This window comes from Pristiophorus japonicus, chromosome 32 (assembly GCF_044704955.1).
Source record: "Pristiophorus japonicus isolate sPriJap1 chromosome 32, sPriJap1.hap1, whole genome shotgun sequence".
Taxonomy (NCBI): domain Eukaryota; kingdom Metazoa; phylum Chordata; class Chondrichthyes; family Pristiophoridae; genus Pristiophorus; species Pristiophorus japonicus.
Genome location: NC_092008.1, coordinates 9,517,651 through 9,545,306, shown reverse-complemented (window position 1 = coordinate 9,545,306; position 27,656 = coordinate 9,517,651). Strand labels below are relative to the sequence as shown.

Here is a 27,656-nt window from a genome sequence, read left to right as displayed (position 1 = left end):
GTGGCCCTAGAAATAGTGGATGCATTGGTGATCATTTTCCAACAGTCTATCGACTCTGGATCAGTTCCTATGGACTGGAGGGTAGCTAATGTAACCCCACTTTTTAAGAAAGGAGGGAGAGAGAAAACGGGTAATTATCGACCGGTTAGCCTGACATCAGTAGTGGGGAAAATGTTGGAATCAATTATTAAAGATGAAATAGCAGCACATTTGGAAAGCAGTGACCGGATCGGTCCAAGTCGGCATGGATTTATGAAAGGGAAATCCTGCTTGACAAATCTTCTAGAATTTTTTGAGGATATAACTGGTAGAGTGGACAAGGGAGAACCAGTGGATGTGGTGTATTTGGACTTTCAAAGGGCTTTTGACAAGGTCCCACACAAGAGATTGGTGTGCAAAATTAAAGCACATGGTATTGAGGGTAATGTATTGACGTGGATAGGGAACTGGTTGGCAGACAGGAAGCAGAGAGTCGGGATAAACGGGTCCTTTTCAAAATGGCAGGCAGTGACTAGTGGAGTGCCGCAGGGTTCAGTGCTGGGACCCCAGCTCTTTACAATATACATTAATGATTTAGACGAAGGAATTGAGTGAAATATCTCCAAGTTTGCAGATGACACTAAGCTGGGTGGCAGTGTGAGCTGTGAGGAGGACACTAAGAGGCTGCAGGATGACTTGGACAGGTTAGGTAAGTGGGCAAACGCATGGCAGATGCAGTATAATGTGGATAAATGTGAGGTTATCCACTTTGGGGGCAAAAACACAAAGGCAGAATATTATCTGAATGGTGACAGATTAGGAAAAGGGGAGGTGCAATGAGACCTGGGTGTCATGGTACATCAGTCACTGAAAGTTGGCATGCAGGTACAGCAGGCGGTGAAGAAGGCAAATGGTATGTTGGCCTTCATAGCGAGAGGATTTGAGATTTGAGTATAGGAGCAGGGAGGTCTTACTGCAGTTGTACAGGGCCTTGGTGAGGCCTCACCTGGAATATTGTGTACAGTTTTGGTCTCCTAATCTGAGGAAGGATGTTCTTGCTATTGAGGGAGTGCAGCGAAGGTTCACCAGACTGATTCCCGGGATGGCAGGACTGACATATGAGGAGAGACTGGATCGACTGGGCCTGTATTCACTTAGAAGGATGAGAGGGGATCTCATAGAAACATATAAAATTCTGACGGGACTCGACAGGTTAGATGCAGGAAGAATGTTCCCGATGTTGGGGAAGTCCAGAACCAGGGGTCACAGTCTAAGGATAAGGGGTAAGCCATTTAGGATTGAGATGAGGAGAAATTTCTTCACCCAGAGAGTTGTTAACCTGTGGAATTCTCTAGCGCAGAGAATTGTTGATGCCAATTCATTGGATATATTCAAGAGGGAGTTAGATGTGGCCCTTACGGCTAAAGGGATCAAGGGGGTATGGAGAGAAAGCAGGAAAGGGGTACTGAGGTGAATGATCAGCCATGATCTTATTGAATGGTGGTGCAGGCTCGAAGGGCCGAATGGCCTACTCCTGCACCTATTTTCTATGTTTCTATGTGTGTGTGAGAGAGAGAGAATGTGTGTGTGTGAGAGAGAGATAGAATGTGTGTGTGTGTGAGAGAGATAGAAAGAAAGTGCGTGTGTGTGAGACAGAGATAGGATGTGTGTGTGAGAGAGAGAAAGTGTGTGTGAGAGAGTGAAAGTGTGTGTGTGAGAGAGAGATAGAGAGAATGTGTGTGTGTGAGAGAGATAGAGAGAATGTGTGTGTGTGTGGGAGAAAATGTGTGTGTGGGAGAGAGAGAGAGAGAGAATGAGAGAGATAGAGAGAATGTGTGTGTGTGTGAGAGAGAGAGAGAATGTGTGTGTGTGTGAGAGAGAGAGAGAGAGAGAATGTGTGTGTGTGAGAGAGATAGAGAGAATGTGTGTGTGTGTGGGAGAAAATGTGTGTGTGGGAGAGAGAGAGAGAGAGAATGAGAGAGATAGAGAGAATGTGTGTGTGTGTGAGAGAGAGAGAGAGAATGTGTGTGTGTGTGAGAGAGAGAGAGAGAGAGAGAATGTGTGTGTGTGAGAGAGAGCGAGAGAGATTGAGAATGTGTGTGTGTGCGAGAGAGAGAGAGAGAATGTGTGTGTGTGTGAGAGAGAGAGAGAGAGAGAATGTGTGTGAGAGAGAGAGAGAGAGAGAGAGAGAATGTGTGTGTGTGTGAGAGAGAGAGAGAGAGAATGTGTGTATGAGAGAGAGAGAGAGAGAGAGAGAATGTGTGTGTGTGAGAGAGAGAGAGAGAGAGAGAATGTGTGTATGAGAGAGAGAGAGAGAATGTGTGTGTGAGAGAGAGAGAGAGAGAGAGAGAATGTGTGTGCGTGCAATGTCTGCGCTCCAATTCTGCCCTCCTGAGCATCCCTGATTATAATACACCATTGGTGGCTGTGCCTTCAGCTACCTGGGCCCTAAGCTCTGCCACTCCCTCCTTAAACCTCTCCGCCTCTCTACCTCTTTTAAGACGCTCCTTAAAACCGACCTCTGTCACCTGCAAACTAATCCCACTGCCCCACTCTCTCCCTATAGCCCTGTATCAATCCCAAACTGATCCCACTGCCCCGCTCTGTACCCATCGCACTGTATAAATCCCAAACTAATCCCACTGCCCCGTTCTCTCCCCATATCCCTGTATTACTCCCCAAACTAATCCCACTGCCCCGCTCTCTCCCCATAGCCCTGTAACAATCCCCAAACTAATCCCACTGCCCCGCTCTCTCCCCATATCCCTGTATCAATCCCCAAACTAATCCCACTGCCCCGCTCTCTCCCCATAGCCCTGTATCAATCCCAAACTAATCCCACTGCCCCGCTCTCTCCCCATAGCCCTGTATCAATCCCCAAACGAATCCCACTGCCCCACTCTCTCCCCATAGCCCTGTATCAATCCCCAAACTAATCCCGCTGCCCCGCTCTGTCCCCATCGCAGTGTATAAATCCCCAAACTAATCCCACTGCCCCGCTCTCTCCCCATAGCCCTGTATCAATCCCCAAACTAATCCCAATGCCCCGCTCTCTCCCCATAGCCCTGTATCAATCCCAAACTAATCCCACTGCCCCGCTCTCTCCCCATAGCCCTGTATCAATCCACAAACGAATCCCAGTGCCCCGCTCTCTCCCCATAGCGATGTATCAATCCCCAAACTAATCCCACTGCCCCACTCTCTCCCCATATCCCTGTATCAATCCCCAAACTAATCCCACTGCCCCGCTCTCTCCCCATAGCCCTGTATCAATCCCCAAACTAATCCCAATGCCCCGCTCTCTCCCCATATCCCTGTATCAATCCCAAACTAATCCCACTGCCCCGCTCTCTCCCCATAGCCCTGGATCAATCCCCAAACGAATCCCAGTGCCCCGCTCTCTCCCCATAGCCCTGTATCAATCCCCAAACTAATCCCACTGCCCCGCTCTCTCCCCATAGCCCTGTATCAATCCCCAAACTAATCCCACTGCCCCGCTCTCTCCCCATAGCCCTGTATCAATCCCCAAACTAATCCCAATGCCCCGCTCTCTCCCCATATCCCTGTATCAATCCCAAACTAATCCCACTGCCCCGCTCTCTCCCCATAGCCCTGTATCAATCCCCAAACGAATCCCAGTGCCCCGCTCTCTCCCCATATCCCTGTATCAATCCCAAACGAATCCCAGTGCCCCGCTCTCTCCCCATAGCCCTGTATCAATCCCCAAACTAATCCCAGTGCCCCGCTCTCTCCCCATAGTCCTGTATCAATCCCCAAACTAATCCCAGTGCCCCGCTCTCTCCCCATAGCCCTGTATCAATCCCCAAACTAATCCCAGTGCCCCGCTCTCTCCCCATAGCCCTGTATCAATCCCCAAACTAATCCCAGTGCCCCGCTCTCTCCCCATAGCCCTGTATCAATCCCCAAACTAATCCCAGTGCCCCGCTCTCTCCCCATAGCCCTGTATCAATCCCCAAACGAATCCCAGTGCCCCGCTCTCTCCCCATAGCCCTGTATCAATCCCCAAACTAATCCCAGTGCCCCGCTCTCTCCCCATAGCCCTGTATCAATCCCCAAACTAATCCCACTGCCCCACTGTCTCCCCATAGCCCTGTATCAATTCCCAAACGAATCCCAGTGCCCCGCTCTCTCCCCATAGCCCTGTATCAATCCCCAAACTAATCCCAGTGCCCCGCTCTCTCCCCATATGAAAGTTGCTTGTGTACAAATCACACTGCCCGTTCAGTGTGTGTGTGTGTGTGTGCTCGGTGAAAGGATGAGTGAGGCAGTCTGAGACACACACACACATACACACACACACGAGCAAACCCCTTGAAACGGAAGTTCCTACCTGCTTGTGCCGAGCTGCTGTGACTTCCGTTGAATCTGTCTCAGCCTGATCCGTCGTTTATAAGCCTTCAGAAGTCGGACTCCTCCCCTTGTGTCTCGCCAACCCCCCTCCCCCACGACCTGTCAGCCAACTGCATTCTTGACAACAGTCCAGAGATGACGCCGCTCACCGATCCAACCACTGATGAGCGATTACCTCTCTCCCTTCCTGGCAATGTGGAGCCATTCTTCAAAGTCCAATTCCCAATCGCTCATGCAGCTTTCAAAGACCTGACCCTAATAGGGGAAGATTAATATACATAATGCAGTGGCAAGTGACTACATTACAACATAAGTGTTTGACTAAATCTCCCAGTGTCACTTTCCTCTCACTCCCACTACCCCTCCAGCTGTGCAACGTTCAGAAAATCCTACCCAATCAGAAGCCTCGGAAATTTCGGATCGAACCCATCGGCCCATCAGGCTCATTCTTTCAAAACTTGGCGAAAAAGGATAGCTCAGTATACACAGCATTTTTCACAATTAACAAAATAATCCGATGAGCCAGTGCATTTCTACACACCCATCCTCGAACATAAAGACCATCAGAAACAGGAGCAGGAGCCGGCCATTCGGCCCCTCGAGCCTGCTCCGCCATTTAATACCATCATGGCTGATCCGATCATGGACTCAGCTCCACTTCCCTGCCCGCCCCCTTATCCCCTTATCGGTTAAGAAACTGTCTATCTCTGTCTTAAATATATTCAATGTCCCGGCTTCCACAGCTCTCTGAGGCAGCGAATTCCACAGATTTACAACCCTCTGAGAGAAGAAATTTCTCCTCATCTCAGTTTTAAATGGGTGTCACTCGTCACTGGGGTGGGAGGGTGCGGTTAGAGGGGAGCAGGGTTCTGATCTATCGGTCTCACCACCGCATCAGAACGTCACCTCTCTCCACCCTGACCTCGTCCCAACCGTCGCCACCAGTTCCGTCTCAAGCAACTTCCCCATCGCGAACGTCTGAAGCATTTCGCCCAGCTCATCTCCGTCACGTGATGAGGGCATCAAAGATGGTCAGATTGCGATCAGGTCACGCAACGTGTAGAGGGAGCTAGTCTCTATCTAACCCCGTGCCCTGGGAGTGTTTGATGGGACAGTGTAGAGGGAGCTTTACTCTGTATCTAACCCCGTGCTGTACCTGCCCTGGGAGTGTTTGATGGGACAGTGTAGAGGGAGCTTTACTCTGTATCTAACCCCGTGCTGTACCTGCCCTGGGAGTGTTTGATGGGACAGTGTAGAGTGAGCTTGACTCTGTACCTAACCCTGTGCTGTACCTGCCCTGGGAGTGTTTGATGGGACAGTGTAGAGGGAGCTTTACTCTATATCTAACCCCCTGTACCTGCCCTGGGAGTGTTTGATGGGACAGTGTAGAGGGAGCTTTACTCTGTATCTAACCCCGTGCTGTACCTGCCCTGGGAGTGTTTGATGGGACAGTGTAGAGGGAGCTTTACTCTGTATCTAACCCCCTGTACCTGCCCTGGGAGTGTTTGAAGGGACAGTGTAGAGGGAGCTTTACTCTGTATCTAACCCCGTGCTGTACCTGCCCTGGGAGTGTTTGATGGGACAGTGTAGAGGGAGCTTTACTCTATATCTAACCCCCTGTACCTGCCCTGGGAGTGTTTGATGGGGACAGTGCAGAGGGAGCTTTATTCTGTATCTAACCCCGTGCTGTACCAGCACTGGAAGACTTTGATGGGACTATATAGAGGGAGCTTTACTCTGTATCTAACCTGTGCTGTACCTGCCCTGGGAGTGTTTGATGTGACAGTGTAGAGAGAATTTTACTCTGTATCTAACCCGTGCTGAACCTGCCCTGGGAATGTTTGCTGTGGGATCTTCTCATGACTGCAGGGCATCCGAAAGTGATTCACAGACAATGACCTACTTTTTAAGTGTGGTCACTGTTGTAATGTAGGAGAAGTGGCAGCCAATTTACACACAGCAAGCTCGCACAAACAGCAATGTGATACTGGCCCAGATGATGAATTTTTTGAGTGATGTTGTTTGAGGGATAAGTATTGGCCGCAGTTCGCCGGGGAGAGCTGCCTCCACCTACCTCCGCCCTGCTCTTCCAATGGTGGTCGTGGGACCTTTTACATCCACCTGAGAGGCAAGACGGGTCCTCGGGTTTAACAGTGCGGCACTCCCTCAGTACTGCCCCTCCAACAGTGCGGCACTCCCTCAGTACCGCCCCTCCAACAGTGCGGGGCTCCCTCAGTACCGCCCCTCCGACAGTGCGGGGCTCCCTCAGTACTGCCCCTCCAACAGTGCTGGGCTCCCTCAGTTCTGCCCCTCCGACAGTGCGGCGCTCCCTCAGTACCGCCCCTCCGACAGTGCGGCGCTCCCTCAGTACTGCCCCTCCGACAGCGCGGTGCTCCCTCAGTACCGCCCCTCCGACAGTGCGGCGCTCCCTCAGTACTACACCTCCGACAGTGCGGCGCTCCCTCAGTACTGTCCCTCCAACAGTGCTGCACTCCCTCAGTACTGCCCCTCCGACACTGCGGCGCTCCCTCAGTACCGCCCCTCCAACAGTGCGGCACTCCCTCAGTACCCCTCTCCGACAGTGCGGCGCTCCCTCAGTACAGCCCCTCCGACAGTGCGGCGCTCCCTCAGTACCGCCCCTCCAACAGTGCGGCACTCCCTCAGTACCCCTCTCCGACAGTGCGGCGCTCCCTCAGTACAGCCCCTCCGACAGTGCGGCACTCCCTCAGTACTGCCCCTCCGACAGTGCGGTGCTCCCTCAGTACCGCCCTGCCGACAGTGCGGTGCTCCCACAGTACCGCCCCTCCGACAGTGCGGCACTCCCTCAGTACTCTCCTCCGACTGTGCAGCGCTCCCTCAGTACTCCCCTCCGACTGTACAGCGTTCCCTCAGTACTCCCCTCCGACTGTGCAGCGCTCCCTCAGTACTCCCTTCCAACAGTGTGGCACTCCCTCAGTACTGCCCCTCCGACTGTACAGCGTTCCCTCAGTACTCCCCTCCGACAGTGCGGCACTCCCTCAGTACCGCCCTGCCGACTGTGCGGCGCTCCCTCAGTACTGGCGCCGGGGATGTTCGAGCCTGGATTAGGGGATGGGGCTCGAACCCACCACCTTCTGATTCCATGAGAGTGGACAGTGAGACTGACCAAACTTTTTTGAAATGCTCACCACTTGACTCCAAAATAAATTCACTCTGTCATGTCTGAGTAGGCACTGAGGCGTTGTGGCTTGTATGTGCTTCTAAAGATATTCATTTAAATCCCACATGGATTGCAAGAGAGACCAGACTGATGTCACATCTTCTTGGGGATGTCTAATGGACAACAGATTATCTTTCCTGGCTCCTAGTGCGAGACACATTTCCCACGGCCTTTCCTGCCCCTCTCATTGACTGTTGGGCCTGTAGTCAAGGTTGCGGTTAACTCTTTGCCAGGCCCAATGGAACAGTTTTCAACTCCACCTACCCACCTTCTCCCCATGTCCCCCAACCCCACCTACCCACCTTCTCCCCATATCCCCCAACCCCACCTACCCACCTTCTCCCCATATCCCCCAACCCCACCTACCCACCTTCTCTCTATATCCCCCAACCCCACCTACCCACCTTCTCCCCATATCCCCCAACCCCACCTACCCACCTTCTCCCCATATCCCCCAACCCCACCTACCCACCTTCTCTCTATATCCCCCATCCCCACCTACCCACCTTCTCTCTATATCCCCCAACCCCACCTACCCACCTTCTCTCTATATCCCCCATCCCCACCTACCCACCTTCTCACCCCACCTACCCACCTTCTCTCTATATCCCCCAACCCCACCTACCCACCTTCTCTCTATATCCCCCAACCCCACCTACCCACCTTCTCTCTATATCCCCCATCCCCACCTACCCACCTTCTCACCCCACCTACCCACCTTCTCTCTATATCACCCAACTCAACCTACACACCTTCTCCCCATATCCCTCACCCCCACCCACCCACCCTTTCCCCATATCCCTCACCCCCACCCACCCACCCTTTCCCCATATCCCTCACCTCCACCCACCCACCCTTTCCCCATATCCCTCACCCCCACCTACCCACCTCTCCCCATATCCCTCACCCCCACCTACCCACCCTTTCCCCATATCCCTCACCCCCACCTACCCACCCTCTCCCCATATCCCTCACCCCCACCTACCCACCCTTTCCCCATATCCCTCACCCCCACCTACCCACCCTCTCCCCATATCCCTCACCCCCACCTACCCACCCTTTCCCCATATCCCTCACCCCCACCTACCCACCCTCTCCCCATATCCCTCACCCCCACCTACCCACCCTTTCCCCATATCCCTCACCCCCACCTACCCACCTCTCCCCATATCCCTCACCCCCACCTACCCACCTCTCCCCATATCCCTCAAGCCTGGGTTGAATGTGCAATATGAATGCAAGTTTCTGTTGGAGATCAATGGGCAAGTCAAGAGTCAGCGATGGAGGTGGCCCTATCTCAGCCCTCCAATGGAACCACGGACCCACCCCCCCCCCCCCCGCCCATAGTTTTAATAGGGCAAAGGATGCTGGGACACCAATGCCTCCATCGTCCCATCTGCCCTTGCTCACCCTTTCAGGAATTAGCAGGCCACGCAATGGAGAATGTGATCAGACACATGATCCGAGCAGGCGGTTACTCGTTGAACCTGCGTCTCCAGTTGACATGCTTGCCTCCCACGCAGCCCTCTCCCCAGGAGGCCCCTAGCATCGACCTCTGAACCCCTCCGCCTGTCTGCCAATCGGCTGCAGCATGAATCGGTCATGCAGCTGCAACTGTGCACCCTCGCGGGTTTGCAGACCGTGGGCTGAATTGGTAATGGACCTGTGGGACTCAGAGATATCAGTGGGGGTCGGGGGTGTGGGGGGCTGTCCCATTCAGTCAGGGCTGTTCCTTCCTGCACCTCTTTCTCTCGTGCACAATCCAATGGCTTAGCCTCCCTCACTGCCTCCCTTGCTCTCTCTCTGTCTCTTTGTCTGTCTCCCTCTATCACTCTCTCTCTCCATCTCTCTCTCTGTCTGTCTCCCTCTGTTTCTCTCTCTCTCTCTCACTCTGTCTGTCTCTCTCTCTGTCTCTGTCTCTCTCTCTCTCTGTTTCTGTTTCTCTCTCTCTGTCACTTTCTGTCTCTGTGTGTGTGTGTCTCTCCCTCTCTCTCTCTCTCTCTCTCTGTCTCTCTCTCTCTCACTCTGTCTGTCTCTCTCTCTGTCTCTCTGTCTCTGTCTCTCTCTCTCTGTCACTTTCTGTCTCTGTGTGTGTGTGTCTCTCCCTCTCTCTCTCTCTCCTCTGTGTCCCTCTTTCTCATTCTCCCTCTATCTCTCTCCCTTTCCCTCTCTCTGTCTCTGCCTCTCTCTCGCTCCCTGTCTTTCTGTCTCTTGTCTCTGTTTCTCTCTCTCTCTCTGTCTCTCTCTCTCCTCTGTGTCTCTCTTTCTCTTTCTCCCGCTATCTCTTTCTCTCCCTTTCCCTCCCTCTATCTCTCTCTCTCTCTGTCTCACTCACTCTCTGTCTCTATCTCTCTGCCTCTCACTCTCCCGCTACCTTTCTATATCACTGTCTGTCTCACCCACGCGCTCTATATCTCTATCCCAATTTTCTTTCATTCTTTCTATTTCTCTCAATCTCTCTCACACCCGGGTATCCGTTATTCTATGAACCACAACCCCCCGAACCCCTCGATTAGATTCCAGCCTGTAACTCACTCCCGGGTATCTGTTATTCTATATATAAACCCCCTCGAACCCCTCGATTAGATTCCAGCCTGTAACTCACTCCCGGATACCTGTTACTCTATATATAAACCCCCCGAACCCCCCGATTAGATTCCAGCCTGTAACTCACTCCCGGGTATCTGTTATTCTATATATAAACCCCCCGAACCCCTCGATTAGATTCCAGCCTGTAACTCACTCCCGGGTATCCGTTATTGTATATATAAACCCCCCGAACCGCTCGATTAGATTCCAGCCTGTAACTCACTCCCGGGTATCTGTTATTCTATATATAAACCCCCCGAACCGCTCGATTAGATTCCAGCCTGTAACTCACTCCCAGGTATCTGTTATTCTATATATAAACCCCCCCGAACTCCTCGATTAGATTCCAGCCTGTAACTCACTCCCGGGTATCTGTTATTCTATATATAAACCCCCCGAACCCCACCATTAGTTCCAGCCTGTAACTCACTCCCGGGTATCTGTTATTCTATATATAAACCCCCGAACCCCTCGATTAGATTCCAGCCTGTAACTCGCTCCCGGGTATCCGTTATTCTATATATAAACCCCCCGAACCGCTCGATTAGATTCCAGCCTGTAACTCACTCCCAGGTATCTGTTATTCTATATATAAACACCCCGAACCGCTCGATTAGATTCCAGCCTGTAACTCACTCCCGGGTATCTGTTATTCTATATATAAACCCCCCGAACCCCTCGATTAGATTCCAGCCTGTAACTCACTCCCGGGTATCCAATATTCTGTATATAAACCCCCGAACCCCTCGATTAGATTCCAGCCTGTAACTCACTCCCGGATATCCGTTATTCTATATATAAACCCCCGAACCCCTCGATTAGATTCCAGCCTATAACTCACTCCCGGGTATCCGTTATTCTATATATAAACCCCCTGAACCCCTCGATTAGATTCCAGCCTGTAACTCACTCCCGGGTATCTGATATTCTATATATAAACCCCCGAACCCCTCGATTAGATTCCAGCCTGTAACTCACTCCCGGGCATCTGTTATTCTATATATAAACCCCCCGAACTCCTCGATTAGATTCCAGCCTGTAACTCACTCCTGCGTATCCGTTATTCTATATATAAACCCTCCTGAACCCCTCGATTAGATTCCAGCCTGTAACTCATTCCCGGGTAACTGTTATTCTATATATAAACCCTCCTGAACCCCTCGATTAGATTCCAGCCTGTAACTCACTCCTGCGTATCCGTTATTCTATATATAAACCCTCCTGAACCCCTCGATTAGATTCCAGCCTGTAACTCACTCCCGAGTATCCGTTATTCTATATATAAACCCCCCGAACCCCTCAATTAGATCCCAGCCTGTAACTCACTCCCGGGTATCCGTTATTCTATATATAAACCCCCCGAACCCCTCGATTAGATTCCAGCCTGTAACTCACTCCCGGGTATCGGTGATTCTATATATAAACCCCCCGAACCCCTCGATTAGATTCCAGCCTGTAACTCACTCCCGGGTATCCGTTATTCTATATATAAACCCCCCCGAACCCTCGATTAGATTCCAGCCTGTAACTCACTCCCTGGTATCTGATATTCTATATATAAACCCCCCCGAACCCCTCGATTATATTCCAGCCTGTAACTCACTCCCGGGTATCTGTTATTCTATATATAAACCCCCCGAACCCCTCGATTAGATCCCAGCCTGTAACTCACTCCCGGGTATCCGTTATTCTATATATAAACCCCCCGAACCCCTCGATTAGATTCCAGCCTGTAACTCACTCCTGGGTATCCGTTATTCTATATATAAACCCTCCGATTACGTCAGTGGAGTTAGAAGCAGCATTTTTGGCAGAGGATTTCCCTCATTAAGAGCAGATGGGAATGCTGGAGCACAGAGACTGCGGTAACACTGGAGGTTGTAATAGGGAGGGATTGTACACGTGTTGATTTTCTGAGACCTGTGGTGTCAGATCCGGGGGAGATGTTCCAGGAATTTCACAATGGATGCCTTTGTTTGCAAGCTTGTTTTGGTTAAACCTTTCCACTCATGCATGATGATTAGATGCATCCAACACTCTCCTGGCCGGCCTCCCACAACCCACCTTCCCTAAACATCAGCTCCTCCAGAGCCCTGTGGCCCCGTGTCCGAAATAACACCCAGTCCCGTTCGCCCATCAACCCCCTCCGTGCCCGTTGACCTTTTGTTTTTATTATTCATTCACAGGATGTGAGCATCGCTGGCAAGGCCGGCATTTATTGCCCGTCCCTAACGGCCCCTTGAGAAGATGGTGGTGAGCCGCCTTCTTGAACCGCTGCAGTCCGTGTGGTGAAGGTGCTCCCACAGTGCTGTTAGGGAGGGAGTTCCAGGATTGTGACCCAGCGACGATGGAGGAACGGCCGATATATTTCCAAGTCGAGGGACGGTGTGTGACTGGGAGGGGAACGTGGAGCTGGTGGTGTTCCCATGGACCTGCTGCCCTTGACCTTCTAGGCGGTAGAGGTCGCGGGTTTGGGAGGTGCTGCCGAAGAAGCCTTGGCGAGTTGCCGCGGTGCATCTTGTGGACGGTGCACACTGCAGCCACGGTGCGCCGGTGGTGGAGGGAGTGAGTGTTGAAGGTGGTGGGGAGCGTGGCCCATCGAGCGGGGCTGCTTTGTCCTGGATGGTGTCGAGCTTCTCGAGTGTTGTTGGAGCTGCAACTCATCCAGGCAAGTGGGGAGTGTTCCATCACACTCCTGACTTGTGGGTTGTAGATGGTGGAGAGGCTTTGGGGAGTCAGGAGGTGAGACACTCACCGCAGAATACCCAGCCTCTGACCCGCTCTTGTGGCCACAGTATTTATGTGTCTGGTCCAGTGAAGTTTCTGGTCAATGGCGATCAGGATGTTGATGGTGGGGGATTCGGTGATGGTAATGCCGGTGAATGTCAAGGGGCGGTGGTCAGACTCTCGCTTGTTGGAGATGGTCATTGCCTGGCACTTGTGTGGTGCGAATGTTACTTGCCACTTATCAGCCCGAGCCTGAATGTTGTCCAGGTCTTGCTGTATGTGGCACGGACTGCTCCGTTATCTGGGGAGTTGCTCCTGGTCCAACAACTGCTTCCACTTGAAAATTCTCACCCTCATGTTCAAATCACTCGATGGACCCCACCCTCCCTTCTCTCCTCCTCCTCCTTCCCTTCAAACCCCCGAGATCTCCGCACACCTCCAATTCTGCCCTCTTGCCCATCCCCCGATTTCCATCGCTCCACAATCGGCGGCCGTGCCTTCAACCGCCTGGGCCCCGAGCTCTGGAACTCCCTCCCTCAACCTCTCCGCCTCTCTCTCTCCTCCTTCAAGACGCTCCTTAAAACCCACCTCTGTGACCCAGCTTTTGGTCACCTGTCCCGAATATCTCCTCATGCAGCTTGGTGTCAAATTCTACACGCCTTCGGTCGCTTTACTGCATTCACCATCATCGGCAGTCCCTCGGAATCGAGGAAGACTTGCTCCCACTCTTAACACGAGTCCTCAGGTGGCTGAACAGTCCAATACGGGGAACCACAGTCCCTGTCACAGGTGGGACAGACAGTGGTTGAGGGAAGGGGAGGGTGGGACTGGTTTGCCGCACGCTCCTTCCGCTGCCTGCGCTTGGTTTCTGCACGCTCTCGGCGACGAGACTCGAGGTGCTCAGCGCCCCTCCCGGATGCACTTCCTCCACTTAGGGCGGACTGGTCTTTGGCCCAGGGACTCCCAGGTGTCGGTGGGGGATGTTGCACTTTATCAGGGAGGCTTTGAGGGTGGTCCCTGTAACGTTTCCTCTGCCCACCTTTGGCTCGTTTGCCGTGAAGGAGTTCCGAGTAGAGCGCTTGCTTTGGGAGTCTCGTGTCTGGGGCATGTGGACAATGTGGCCCTGCCCAGCGGAGCTGGTCGAGTGTGGTCAGTGCTTCGATGCTGGGGATGTTGGGCCTGGTCGAGGACGCTAACGTTGGTGCGTCTGTCCTCCCGGGGGGATTTGCGGGATCTTGCGGAGACAGCGTTGGTGGTATTTCTCCAGCGACTTGAGGTGTCTACTGTACATGGTCCATATCTCTGAGCCATACAGGAGGGCGGGTATCACTACAGCCCTGTAGACCATGAGATTGGTGGCAGATTTGAGGGCCTGGCCTTCGAACACTCTTTTCCTCTGACGTTACTGCATTACAACCGCTGTATAGATGCAAACTGTTGTGTTACTACCTTCCTGCGGAGGAAGCTACTCTCAGGATTCACATCGCCAGGCGAGAGCACATGTTTGGGGATCTCCATATCCCCTTACCCCAACCTGTGGCCACTGGCTTGTGCGGAGTGAGGTGGGGGGAGGGGTTGGTGAGAAATTTCCCCGAGTGGGAAATCCCACCCTCCTCCTGCTCCCAGGAAGATTCCCAGAAGCGTGGCGATCACCAACGCTTGTTCCGGCACGGCCTCTGGCGTTCTGTAGCACAGGCTGGGATTGAGCACTGTGTTTAGCAACACCACCATTATAGGCCGTCCCTCGAAGCGAGGATGACTTGGTTCCACGCCACAAAAGGGATGAGTTCACAGGTGTTTCAATGAAGGAGCTAATATTCCGGATCCCGAACTACATCCTGAAGGGTGGGAGATGCCTGTGGGTGGATTTTTTTATCGTGAGGTGACCGTTGCACACCAGCCACCACACGGGGCTTGACAGAGCGAGGTCTGGGTCCAGGGGCAAGGGTTAACCAGGACGACTGGAGACCAGCTCTGCTGCACGGACCCAGTGCGCCCACATATCGCACACAGTGTGGGCTGGGCCCGTGCTGCCCCCTGGGCCCTCGGCTCTTCTGGGCCCCGAACTCACGCCTCTCCTGGGCCCCGATCACGTCCCTCCACAGTCTCTCGCCGCTCCTTCACCCCTGACCTCGCCGCTCCTGCTGTACCTGCCCGCGCTCCAATCACCGAGCTGGGCCTCGATGACGTCACGCTTCGCTGCCGTTGCTCTCCTGCACCAGCTCGCACCGTTCCCTCAAGTGACATGACTCCACACCGCTCCCCGGGGGCCCCATGCTGCTCCCCGGGGCCCCCACGCTGCTCCCCGGGGCCCCCACACCGCTCCCCGGGGCCCCCACACCGCTCCCCGGGGCCCCCACGCTGCTTCCCGGGGCCCCCACGCTGCTCCCCGGGGGCCCCCACGCTGCTCCCCGGGGCCCCCACGCTGCTCCCCGGGGGCCCCCATGCTGCTCCCCGGGGGCCCCCACACTGCTCCTAGGCTGCCGCTCACCGCTCCGACCTACGTGAGAACACCAGCGGTTGGGGCCATAAAAGGACTAGCAACGCCACTGTGTCAGCCAATGATCTGGAGGCGGGGCGGGACTGACTCCAGGACTCGCAGCAAGCAGTCTATTTTACGCCAGAGTCTATTTCACAAAAGACAGAGTCTACTTCACAATAAGCAGTGTCCATTTTACAGTGAACAGTGCCCCTGCTCGCTCCCTCGCCTCTGGGTCAGACCATGGTGGTTTCAGGACCAGGATACCCGGAGAATGGAAGGGATGAAGGATGGAAGGACTTACATTTCTACACCTCCTTTCACCATCCCAGGACATCCCAAAGTGCGAGGGGCAAGAGCAGTAGGCCAATCAGCCCCTTGAGCCCGTTCCACATACATAGTACAGTTATGTGTGTATAAACATGTGTACCTGCCCTGGGAGTGTTTGATGGGACAGTGTAGAGGGAGCTTTACTCTTTATCTAACCCCCTGTACCTGCCCTGGGAGTGTTTGATGGGACAGTGTAGAGGGAGCTTTACTCTGTATCTAACCCCCTGTACCTGCCCTGGGAGTGTTTGATGGGACAGTGTAGAGGGAGCTTTACTCTGTATCTAACCCCCTGTACCTGCCCTGGGAGTGTTTGATGGGACAGTGTAGAGGGAGCTTTACTCTGTATCTAACCCTGTGCTGTACCTGCCCTGGGAGTGTTTGATGGGACAGTGTAGAGGGAGTTTTACTCTGTATCTAACCCCCTGTACCTGCTCTGGGAGTGTTTGATGGGACAGTGTAGAGGGAGTTTTACTCTGTATCTAACCCCCTGTACCTGCCCTGGGAGTGTTTGATGGGACAGTGTAGAGGGAGCTTTACTCTGTATCTAACCCCATGCTGTACCTGCCCTGGGAGTGTTTGATGGGACAGTGTAGAGGGAGCTTTACTCTGTATCTAACCCCATGCTGTACCTGCCCTGGGAGTGTTTGATGGGACAGTGTAGAGGGAGCTTTACTCTGTATCTAACCCCGTGCTGTCCCTGCCCTGGGAGTGTTTGATGGGACAGTGTAAAGGGAGCTTTACTCTGTATCTAACCCCCTGTACCTGCCCTGGGAGTGTTTGATGGGACAGTGTAGAGGGAGCTTTACTCTGTATCTAACCCCGTGCTGTACCTGCCCTGGGAGTGTTGGATGGGGACAATTATTGCTTCCATTGTGCAGTGTTGAGGGTTGATGAGCTAAAAATATGTGGGAGGAAAAAAAGGGGTTGGTTAACTGGATTTTGAACACACATTGTCGGCAGATATGAGCCTGGTTTATTTATAAATGTCACATCTCATCGCCACATAATTTATCTTCACTTGCCGCCCTTTCTCCTGACAGAGAGCTTACTCGACAGATTAACAGCGGGGGATTGAACTGGAGATTAAAAGCAGGAGCATAGATGTGGAATTTGTGGAATGTATTGCAGAGGCCCCAGTGAACTCCAAACCCTATAGATGGCTCAGTTTTCTTTTCACTCATGGGGATGTGGGCAAATCCAGCATTTATTTTCCGTCCCTAATTTTCCTTGAGAAAGAAAGACAGACTTGCATTCATATAGCGCCTTTCACGACCACCGGACATCTCGAATCGCTTCACAGCCAATGAAGTACTTTTGGAGTGTGGTCACTGTTGTGTAATGTGGGAAACGTGGCAGCCAATTTGCGCACAGCAAGTTCCCACAGACAACAATGTGATAATGACCCAGACATCTGTTTTTGTTACGTTGATTGAGGGATAAATATTAGCCCCAGAACACCAGGGATAACTCCCTGCTCTTCTTCAAAATAGTACCATGGGATCTTTTATATCCACCTGAGAGGGCAGATGGGGCCTTAGTTTAGGAGTCCTTCAAAACTGCTCCTCCAACAGTGCGGTGCTCCCTCAATACCGCCCCTCCAACAGTGCGGCGCTCCCTCAGTACTGCCCCTCCGACAGTGCGGCGCTCCCTCAGTACTGCCCCTCCGACAGTGCAGCGCTCCCTCAGTACCGCCCCTCCAACAGTGTGGCGCTCTCTCAGTACCGCCCCTCCAACAGTGAGGCGCTCCCTCAGTACCGCCCCTCCGACAGTGCGGCGCTGCCTCAGTACTGCCCCTCCGACAGTGCGGTGCTCCCTCAGTACTGCCCCTCCGACAGTGCGGCGCTCCCTCAGTACTGCCCCTCCGACAGTGCGGCGCTCCCTCAGTACTGCCCCTCCGACAGTGCGGCGCTCCCTCAGTACTGCCCCTCTGACAGTGCGGCGCTCCCTCAGTACAGCCCCTCCGACAGTGTGGGACTCCCTCACTACAACCCCTCCGACAGTGCGGCACTCCCTCAGTACAGCCCCTCCGACAGTGCGGTGCTCCCTCAGCACTGCCCCTCTGACAGAGCGGTGTTCCCTCAGCACTGCCCCTCTGACAGAACGGTGCTCCTTCAGCACTGCCCCTCTGACAGAGTGGTGCTCCCTCAGCACTGCACTGGAGTATCAGCCAAGATTTATGTGCTCAAGTCCCTGGAGTGGGACCTGAACCACAATTTTGTGACTCAGAGGCGAGTGAGCTACCCACTGAGCCACGGCTGACAGAAGGTGGTGGTGAGTCTCCTTCTTGAACCGCTGCAGTCCGTGTGGTGAAGGTGCTCCCACAGTGCTGTTAGGGAGGGAGTTCCAGGATTGTGACCCAGCGACGATGGAGGAACGGCCGATATATTCCCAAGTCGAGGGATGGTGTGTGACTGGGAGGGGAACGTGGAGGGGGTGGTGTTCCCATGGACCTGCTGCCCTTGACCTTCTGGGCGGTAGAGGTCGCGGGTTTGGGAGGTGCTGCCGAAGAAGCCTTGGCGAGTTGCCGCGGTGCATCTTGTGGACGGTGCACACTGCAGCCACGGTGCGCCGGTGGTGGAGGGAGTGAGTGTTGGAGGTGGTGGGGAGCGGGGCCCATCGAGCGGGGCTGCTTTGTCCTGGATGGTGTCGAGCTTCTCGAGTGTTGTTGGAGCTGCAACTCACCCAGGCACGTTGCTCCAGACCCTATAGTTCCCCAGTTCTGTGATAGGTTATCCTGTAGCCGTTCAATTATTTGCTGGAAGTGTGTACAATCAATTGCTAGACAGCTCTGCATCTTAGAATCAGAGAACGGTCACAGCACAGGAGGAGGCCATTCGGCCCATCGAGCCCGTGCCGGCTCTCTGCAAGAGCACCTCAGCCAGTCCCACTGCCCCGCCCTTTCCCCGTAACCCTGCTAATTATTTTCCTTCAGGCACTTATCCAATTCCTTTTCGAAAGCCACGATTGAGTCTGCCTCCACCAGCCTCTCAGGCAGCGCATTCCAGATCCTAACCACTCGCTGCGTAAAAACGATTTCCCTCGTTGTCGCCTTTCTGCCAATCGCCTTAAATCCGTGTCCCTCTGGTTCCCGACTCGAGGGAACAGTTTCTCTCTCTCTACTCTGTCCAGACCCCTCGTGATTGTGAACCCCTCGATCAAATCTCCTCTCAACCTTCTCTGCTCCAAGGAGAACAACCCTGGCTTCTCCACTGGAGTTTAGAAGAATGAGAGGGGATCTCATAGAAACATATAAAATTCTGACGGGACGGGACAGGTTAGACGCAGGAAGAATGTTCCCGATGTTGGGGAAGTCCAGAACCAGGGGACACAGACTAAGGATAAGGGGTAAGCCATTTAGGACCGAGATGAGGAGAAACTCCTTCACTCAGAGAGTGGTGAACCTGTGGAATTCTCTACCACAGAAAGTTGTTGAGGCCGGTTCATTAGATATATTCAAAAGGGAGTTAGATGTGGCCCTTACGGCTAAAGGGATCAAGGGGTATGGAGAGAAAGCAGGAATGGGGTACTGAGGGAATGATCAGCCATGGTCATATTGAATGGTGGTGCAGGCTCGAAGGGCCGAATGGCCTACTCCTGCACCTGTTTTCTAAGTTTCCAGTCCGTCCACATCGTTGAAGCCCCCGATCCCCGAGTACCATTCTTGTCAAGGCCGCCTGCAGCCTCTCTTCACCTGTTTCCCGTTTGGTGACACTGACCTGACATTGAACCGCCCCCGCAGAAAGGGAAGTGAAACCGAAGGGGGCGACGTGTGAGTCGGGGGAAGTGCGTAGGCTGGTGTTGCAAGGGGGTGTCGTCAATAGACCTCGGCGAGAGGGCGGGGGGTGGGGGGGCGTCGTCCAATGGGCCGGCATCGTCGACACAGGGTCATAGCTTCTCATTGTCGAGCCGCGCCGTGGGGTCAAATCTGGGGCGATGTTAAAGCATGGCTGACGTCTCCTCCAATATATCCCAACACATACACAAAGCCTTCTGGGACGGGTTTACTCAGCCACGACCTCGCAGAATGGCAGAGCAGGTTCAGGGTCCCAGTCATCCCCTCCCGCTGCAATACCTTCAGTCCCTTGCTCGGAGATGGCAGGGGGCTCCGGACACAGGGTTTATCCCTTCTCTCTCTCTGCTACCTTCGAGTCCCCCACCCCAGGTCCAGAGACTTTTACAGCAGAGTCCATGCTGTCCGAGTTAATCCCACTGCCCCGCTCTCTCCCCATCGCCCTGTATCAATCCCCAAACTAATCCCACTGCCCCGCTCTCTCCTCATCGCTCTGTATCAATCCCCAAACTAATCCCACTGCCCCACTCTCTACCCATAGCCCTGTATCAATCCCCAAACTAATCCCACTGCCCCACTCTCTCCCCATCGCCCTGTATCAATCCCCAAACTAATCCCACTGCCCCGCTCTCTCCCCATAGCCCTGTATCAATCCCCAAACTAATCCCACTGCCCCGCTCTCTACCCATAGCCCTGTATCAATCCCCAAACTAATCCCACTGCCCCGCTCTCTCCCCATAGTCCTGTATCAATCCCCAAACTAATCCCACTGCCCCGCTCTCTCCCCATCGCTCTGTATCAATCCCCAAACTAATCCCACTGCCCCGCTCTCTCCCCATCGCCCTGTAACAATCCCAAACTAATCCCACTGCCCCGCTCTCTCCCCATCGCCCTGTAACAATCCCAAACTAATCCCACTGCCCCGCTCTCTCCCCATAGTCCTGTATCAATCCCAAACTAATCCCACTGCCCCGCTCTCCCCATAGCCCTGTATCAATCACAAACTAATCCCACTGCCCCGCTCTCTCCCCATAGCCCTGTATCAATCCCCAAACTAATCCCACTGCCCCGCTCTCCCCATAGCCCTGTATCAATCACAAACTAATCCCACTGCCCCGCTCTCTCCCCATAGCCCTGTATCAATCCCAAACTAATCCCACTGCCCCGCTCTCTCCCCATAGCCCTGTATCAATCACAAACTAATCCCACTGCCCCGCTCTCTCCCCATAGTCCTGTATCAATCCCAAACTAATCCCACTGCCCCGCTCTCTCCCCATAGCCCTGTATCAATCCCAAACTAATCACACTGCCCCGCTCTCTCCCCATAGTCCTGTATCAATCCCCAAACTAATCCCACTGCCCCGCTCTCTCTCCCATAGCCCTGTATCAATTCCCAAACTAATCCCACTGCCCCGCTCTCTCCCCATAGTCCTGTATCAATCCCCAAACTAATCCCACTGCCCCGCTCTCTCCCCATAGCCCTGTATCAATCCCAAACTAATCCCACTGCCCCGCTCTCTCACCATAGTCCTGTATCAATCCCCAAACTAATCCCACTGCCCTGCTCTCTCCCCATAGCCCTGTATCAATCCCAAACTAATCCCACTGCCCCGCTCTCTCCCCATAGTCCTGTATCAATCCCCAAACTAATCCCACTGCCCCGCTCTCTCCCCATAGCCCTGTATCAATCCCAAAACTAATCCCACTGCCCCGCTATCTCCCCATAGTCCTGTATCAATGCCCAAACTAATCCCATTGCCCCGCTCTCTCCCCATAGCCCTGAATCAATCGCAAACTAATCCCACTGCCCCGCTCTCTCCCCATAGTCCTGTATCAATCCTCAAACTAATCCCACTGCCCCGCTATCTCCCCATAGTCCTGTATCAATGCCCAAACTAATCCCATTGCCCCGCTCTCTCCCCATAGCCCTGAATCAATCCCCAAACTAATCCCACTGCCCTGCTCTCTCCCCATAGCCCTGAATCAATCCCAAACTAATCCCACTGCCCCGCTCTCTCCCCATAGCCCTCTATCAGTCCCAAACTAATCCCTCTGCCCCGCTCTCTACCCATCGCCCTGTATCAATCCCAAACTAATCCCACTGCCCCGCTCTCTCCCCAATAGTCCTGTATCATTCCCAAACTAATCCCACTGCCCTGCTCTCTACCCATCGCCCTGTATCAATCTCAAACTAATCCCACTGCCCCACTCTCTCCCCATAGCCCTGTATCAATCCCCAAACTAATCCCACTGCCCCGCTCTCTCCCCATAGTCCTGTATCAATCCCCAAACTAATCCCACTGCCCCGCTCTCTCCCCATAGCCCTGTATCAATCCCAAACTAATCCCACTGCCCCGCTCTCTCCCCATAGCCCTGTATCAATCGCAAACTAATCCCACTGCCCCGCTCTCTCCCCATAGCCCTGTATCAATCCCAAACTAATCCCACTGCCCCGCAGTCTCCCCATAGCTCTGTGTCAATCCCCAAACTAATCCCACTGCCCCGCTCTCTCCCCATCGCCCTGTATCAATCCCAAACGAATCCCACTGCCCCACTCTCTCCCCATAGCCCTGTATCAATCCCCAAACTAATCCCACTGCCCCGCTCTCTCCCCATAGCTCTGTATCAATCCCCAAACTAATCCCACTGCCCCGCTCTCTCCCCATAGCCCTGTATCAATCGCAAACTAATCCCACTGCCCCGCTCTCTCCCCATAGCCCTGTATCAATCCCAAACTAATCCCACTGCCCCGCTCTCTCCCCATAGCCCTGTATCAATCCCCAAACTAATCCCACTGTCCCGCTCTCTCCCCATAGCCCTGTAACAATCCCAAAACTAATCACACTGCCCCGCTCTCTCCCCATAGCCCTGTATCAATCCCCAAACTACTCCCACTGCCCCGCCCTCTCCCCATAGCCCTGTATCAATCCCCAAACTACTCCCACTGCCCCGCTCTCTCCCCATAGCCGTGTATCAATCCCCAAACTAATCCCTCTGCCCCGCTCTCTCCCAATAGCCCTGTATCAATGCCCAAACTAATCCCACTGCCCCGCTGTCTCCCCATAGCCCTGTTTCAATCCCCAAACTAATCCCACTGCCCCACTCTCTCCCCATAGCCCTGTATCAATCCCCAAACTAATCCCACTGCCCCGCTCTCCCCATAGCCCTGTATCAATCCATAAAAATTAATCCCACTGCCCCGTTCTCCCCCCATAGCCCTCTAACAATCCCAAACCCGCGACCTCTACTGCCTAGAAGGTCAAGGGCAACAGGTCCATGGGAACACCACCCCCTCCACGTTCCCCACCAAGTCACACACCATCCCGACTTGGAAATATATCGGCCGTTCCTCCATCGTCGCTGGGTCACAATCCTGGAACTCCCTCCCTAACAGCACTGTAGGAGCACCTTGACCACACGGACTGCAGCGGTTCAAGAAGGAGGCTCACCCCCACCTTCTCAAGGGGCCATTAGGGATGGGCAATAAATGCCGGCGATGCCAGCGACGCCCACATCTCATGTATGATTAAAAAGAACATAAATTTATATTGCGCATTTCACATCCACCAGATATCCCAAAGCGCTTCACAGCCAATGAAGTACTTTAGTGGTGCTGTAAAGTAGGAAACAAAGCCGCCAATTTCCGCACAGCAAGCTCCCACAAACATCATCATCATCATCATCGGCAATCCCTCAGAATCGAGGAAGACTTGCTTCCACTCTTAACACGAGTCCTTAGGTGGCTGAACAGTCCAATACGGGAACCACAGTCCCTGTCACAGGTGGGACAGACAGTGGTTGAGGGAAGGGGAGGGTGGGACTGGTTTGCCGCACGCTCCTTCCGCTGCCTGCGCTTGGTTTCTGCACGCTCTCGGCGACGAGACTCGAGGTGCTCAGCGCCCCTCCCGGATGCACTTCCTCCACTTAGGGCGGACTGGTCTTTGGGCCCAGGGACTCCCAGGTGTCGGTGGGGATGTTGCACTTTATCAGGGAGGCTTTGAGGGTGGTCCCTTGTAACGTTCCCTCTGCCCACCTTTGGCTCGTTTGCCCGTGAAAGAGTTCCGAGTAGAGCGCTCGCTTTGGGAGTCTCGTGTCTGGGGGGACATGCGGACAATGTGGCCCTGCCCAGCGGAGCTGGTCGAGTGTGGTCAGTGCTTCGATGCTGGGGATGTTGGGCCTGGTCGAGGACGCTAACGTTGGTGCGTCTGTCCTCCCAGGGGGTTTGCAGGATCTTGCCACAAACAGCACTATGAACGATTCACTGCTCACGATGCGGTCTCTACATTGGGGAGACCAAACGCAGATTGGGTCACTGCTTTGTGGAGCACCTCCGTTCAGTCCCCGAGTGTGTGACCCTGAGCTTCTGGTCGACTGTCACTTTAATTCCCCGCTCCAGTCCCACTGTGACCTCTCCGACCTCGGCCTCCTCCACTGTTCCAATGGAGCTCAACGCAAGCTCAAGGAACAGGACCTCATCTTTCGCACTTTACAGCCTTCGGGACTCAACATCGAGTTCAGCAATTTCAGAGGGTCACTGCTGCCCATCTTTGGTCCCTCCCCCCCTCATCTTACGTTTTTTTCCTCTTTGTCTATAATGGCTGCTGGTAATTATCCCGCCATTCACACCCTACCCAGACAAACCTTTTTCTAACCTCGATCATTACCATTTCTATTCGGACCATCATCCCATTGTCTCTCGAATCTCTCCTGCCTTCCACCCCATCACTGACCTTCCCTGTTGTTCTAACCCTCCCCTCCCCCGTTCAGCGCCCGTTAACAATCTGTTCCTCTCCGACACTCTCCAGTTCTGACGCAGGGTCACCGACCCGAAGCGCTAACTCCGCCTCTCTCTCCACCGAGAGTTCCAGCATCCTCTGTTTTCATTCCAGATTCCGGCATCCGCAGTTTTTTGCTTTTGTAATATAAATGACCAGATTGGTGATGTTCGTTGAAAAATAAATATTGTCCCAGGACACCGGGGAGAACTCCCCCCTGCTCTTCTTCCAGTAGTGGCCGGGAGGAGCTTTTAGGTTCTCCCGAGAGGGCAGACGGGGCCTCCGAAAGGTGGTACCTCCGACAGTGCGGCGCTCCCTCAGTACCGCCCTTCCGTCAGTGCGGCGCTCCCTCAATATCGCCCCTCCGACAGTGCGGCGCTCCCTCAATACTGTCCTTCCGACAGTGCGGCGATCCCTCAATACTGTCCCTCCGACAGTGCGGCGCTCCCTCAGTATTGCCCCTCCAACAGTGTGGCGCTCCCTCAGTATTGCCCCTCCAACAGTGCGGTGCTCCCTCAGTACTGCCCCTCCGACAGTGCGGCGCTCCCTCAGTACTGCCCCTCTGACAGTGCGGCGCTCCCTCAGTACTGCCCCTCCATCAGTGCGGCGCTCCCTCAATATCGCCCCTCCGACAGTACGGCGCTCCCTCAGTACCGCCCCTCCGACAGTGCGGCACTCCCTCAGTACTGCCCCTCCGACAGTGCGGCGCTCCCTCAGTACCCCCCTCCAACAATGCGGCGCTCCCTCAGTACTGCCACTCCGACAGTGCGGCGCTCCCTCAGTACTGCCCCTCCGACAGTGCGACGCCCCCTCAGTAACACCCCTCCGACAGTGCGGCGCTCCCTCAGTACTGCCCCTCCGACAGTGCGGCGCTCCCTCAGTACCCCCCTCCAACAATGCGGCGCTCCCTCAGTACTGCCCCTCCGACAGTGCGACGCCCCCTCAGTAACACCCCTCCGACAGTGCGGCGCTCCCTCAGTACTGCCCCTCCGACAGTGCGACGCTCCCTCAGTACCGCCCCTCCGACAGTGCGGGGCTCCCTCAGTACTGGCACCAGGGGGAGTGTCGGGCCTGTGTTATGGGGCTCGAGTCTCTGGAGTGGGGGCTCGTGAGAGGGATTGTGCGAGAAAATGGTGGGCACCATCGCTAATAATTTCTTCTCTTTCCAGCTCACGACATCGAAATTCCCGGTCGTCGTAAAAATGGGGCATGCGTACTCCGGGATGGGAAAGGTAAGGAGTTTAACGATATACTAACTGTGTGACTGATCCCTCGATAGTGCGGTCCACTCACTGTGTGTAGCCGATTATCAGCAAGGGCAGACGAGGTCCAACACCGCCTCCAGTGCGCCAGTGCAGCCTTCAGCCACCTGAGGAAAAGAGTGTTTGAAGACCAGGCCCTCAAATCCACCACCCAGCTCATGGTCTACAGGGCTGTAGTGATACCCGCCCTCCTGTATGGCTCAGAGACATGGACCATGTACAGTAGACACCTCAAGTCGCTGGAGAAATACCACCAGCGATGTCTCCACAGGATCCTACAGATCCCCCGGGAGGACAGACGCACCAACGTTAGCGTCCTCGACCAGGCCAACATCCCCAGCATCGACGCACTGACCACACTCGACCAGCTCCGCTGGGCAGGGCCACATTATCCACATTCCCCGACACGAGACTCCCCAAAGCAAGCGCTCTACTCGGAACTCCTTCACGGGCAAGCGAGCCAAAGGTGGGCAGAGGAAACGTTACAGGGGACCACCCTCAAAGCCTCCCTGATAAAGTGCAACATCCCCACCGACACCTGGGAGTCCCTGGGCCCAAAGACCAGTCCTGCCCTAAGTGGAGGAAGTGCATCCGGGAGGGGCGCTGAGCACCTCGAGTCTCGTCGCCGAGAGCGTGCAGAAACCAAGCGCAGGCAGCGGAAGGAGCGTGCGGCAAACCAGTCCCACCCTCCCCTTCCCTCAACCACTGTCTGTCCCACCTGTGACAGGGACTGTGGTTCCCCGTATTGGACTGTTCAGCCACCTGAGGACTCGTGTTAAGAGTGGAAGCAAGTCTTCCTCGATTCCGAGGGACTGCCTGTGAAGATGATGTGTAGCGGAGCGGGTGTGAAGGGATCGCTGCTCTGCGAGATATTCAGTGCTGTTTGTCTGCTTTCTCTCCCCTCTGCCCTTTGCCCCTTGCCTCTTCCCCCTCCCCCGCTCCCCCGGCCCTGTTCCTCGCGGCGGGGCCCCAGGTGAAGGTCGACCACCATTACGATTTCCAGGACATCGCCAGCGTGGTGGCCTTGACCAAAACCTACGCCACCACTGAGCCCTTCATTGACGCCAAGTACGACCTGCGCATTCAGAAGATCGGCAACAACTACAAGGCCTACATGTGAGTTGGAGAGAGGCCTGGGGTCAGGGGTTGGCCTGGGGTCAGGGGCCAGCTCGGGGTCGGAAGGGACGCCCCGGGTCGGAGGGATGCCCGGGGTGGGTGGGCAGCCCGGGGTCGGAGGGCAGCCCGGGGTCAGAGGGCAGCCCGGGGTCGGGTGGCGGCCTGGGGTCAGGGGCCAGCCCGAGGTCAGGGGCCAGCCCGGGGTCGGAGGGATGCCTGGGGTCGAGGCGGGTGGCGAACAGGCCCAGCGAGGAGCAGCGGTCTGGACGCAGGCTGCTATTCCTCACCGGGACCTCGAAACCCACCATCCGAGACTTCCTCATCGGCCCCTCCCCCACACGACCCCCTCCCCCGCACTCTCTCTCTCTCTCTCTCTCTCCGTCTCTCTCTCTCTCTCGCCCCCGCCATCGTTGTCCTGCGTGGTGCCCCCATCCACCGATCTGTCACGTGACCCTGTGCCCGGCAAGGGTCAAAGGTCAGCTGCCCACATTTCCCGCTGCGGAGGACAGTGAGAGAGAGTGACAGCAGGAGGCCTGATAACCGGCGCGGGGTTGGGGGGGCGCTGTGGGTGAGCTTGAGCACAACATCAGCCCCACTCGCCCATCGCCCACCCCCGAGCTGTGGCCTGCACCTTCCTGTGGCTGGCCGTGAATGGTAGTTAAAGGAACGAGGAATTCACCCCCAGCTAACACAGCTTTCTCTACATGGAGAAAAATGGAGGAGCGTTCTTTGGCCGAAACTCTGGCTTATTTTTGTCCCTTACCGTCACTAATCTCATGACAACCTGCTTTTATATAGCGCCTCGAATGTAGTACAGCTTCGCGAGGGCAGGCTGGTGTCTTACGGATGTTTAGCATAAGGCCCGCGCTTTCGCCCGCCTCAGTAACTACGTGGACTATGACTTGGAGTTCGGCCTCTATGTGTGTGCGCAGATGACAGAGGTTGGGGTATGGTTTTGGGCCTGGCCTGGAGTTGACGACAGGCGAACAGCTTCCCACTGGTTCTGCCCTTTACAGCAAAGACCGCCCAGAGTGGAGGA

General features: G+C 54.6%; 2 protein-coding genes across 2 annotated transcripts in view; one reads left to right on the top strand and one right to left on the bottom strand.

Annotated features, from left to right (window-relative positions):
• The window catches only part of LOC139240460 (metalloproteinase inhibitor 2-like), a 27,001-nt gene extending 22,591 nt beyond the window's left edge, over positions 1-4,410 (bottom strand). The window contains exon 1 of the mRNA XM_070868995.1: positions 4,331-4,410. The gene's annotated coding sequence lies outside the window, so the exon portion shown is untranslated. The remainder of the gene's footprint in view (positions 1-4,330) is intronic.
• LOC139240567 (synapsin-1-like) overlaps positions 1-27,656 on the top strand; it is a 311,352-nt gene that overhangs the window by 153,849 nt on the left and 129,847 nt on the right. Inside the window, exons 6-7 of the mRNA XM_070869112.1 lie at positions 25,409-25,471; positions 26,475-26,617. Coding sequence (XP_070725213.1) covers positions 25,409-25,471; positions 26,475-26,617 — 206 coding nt within the window. The remainder of the gene's footprint in view (positions 1-25,408; positions 25,472-26,474; positions 26,618-27,656) is intronic.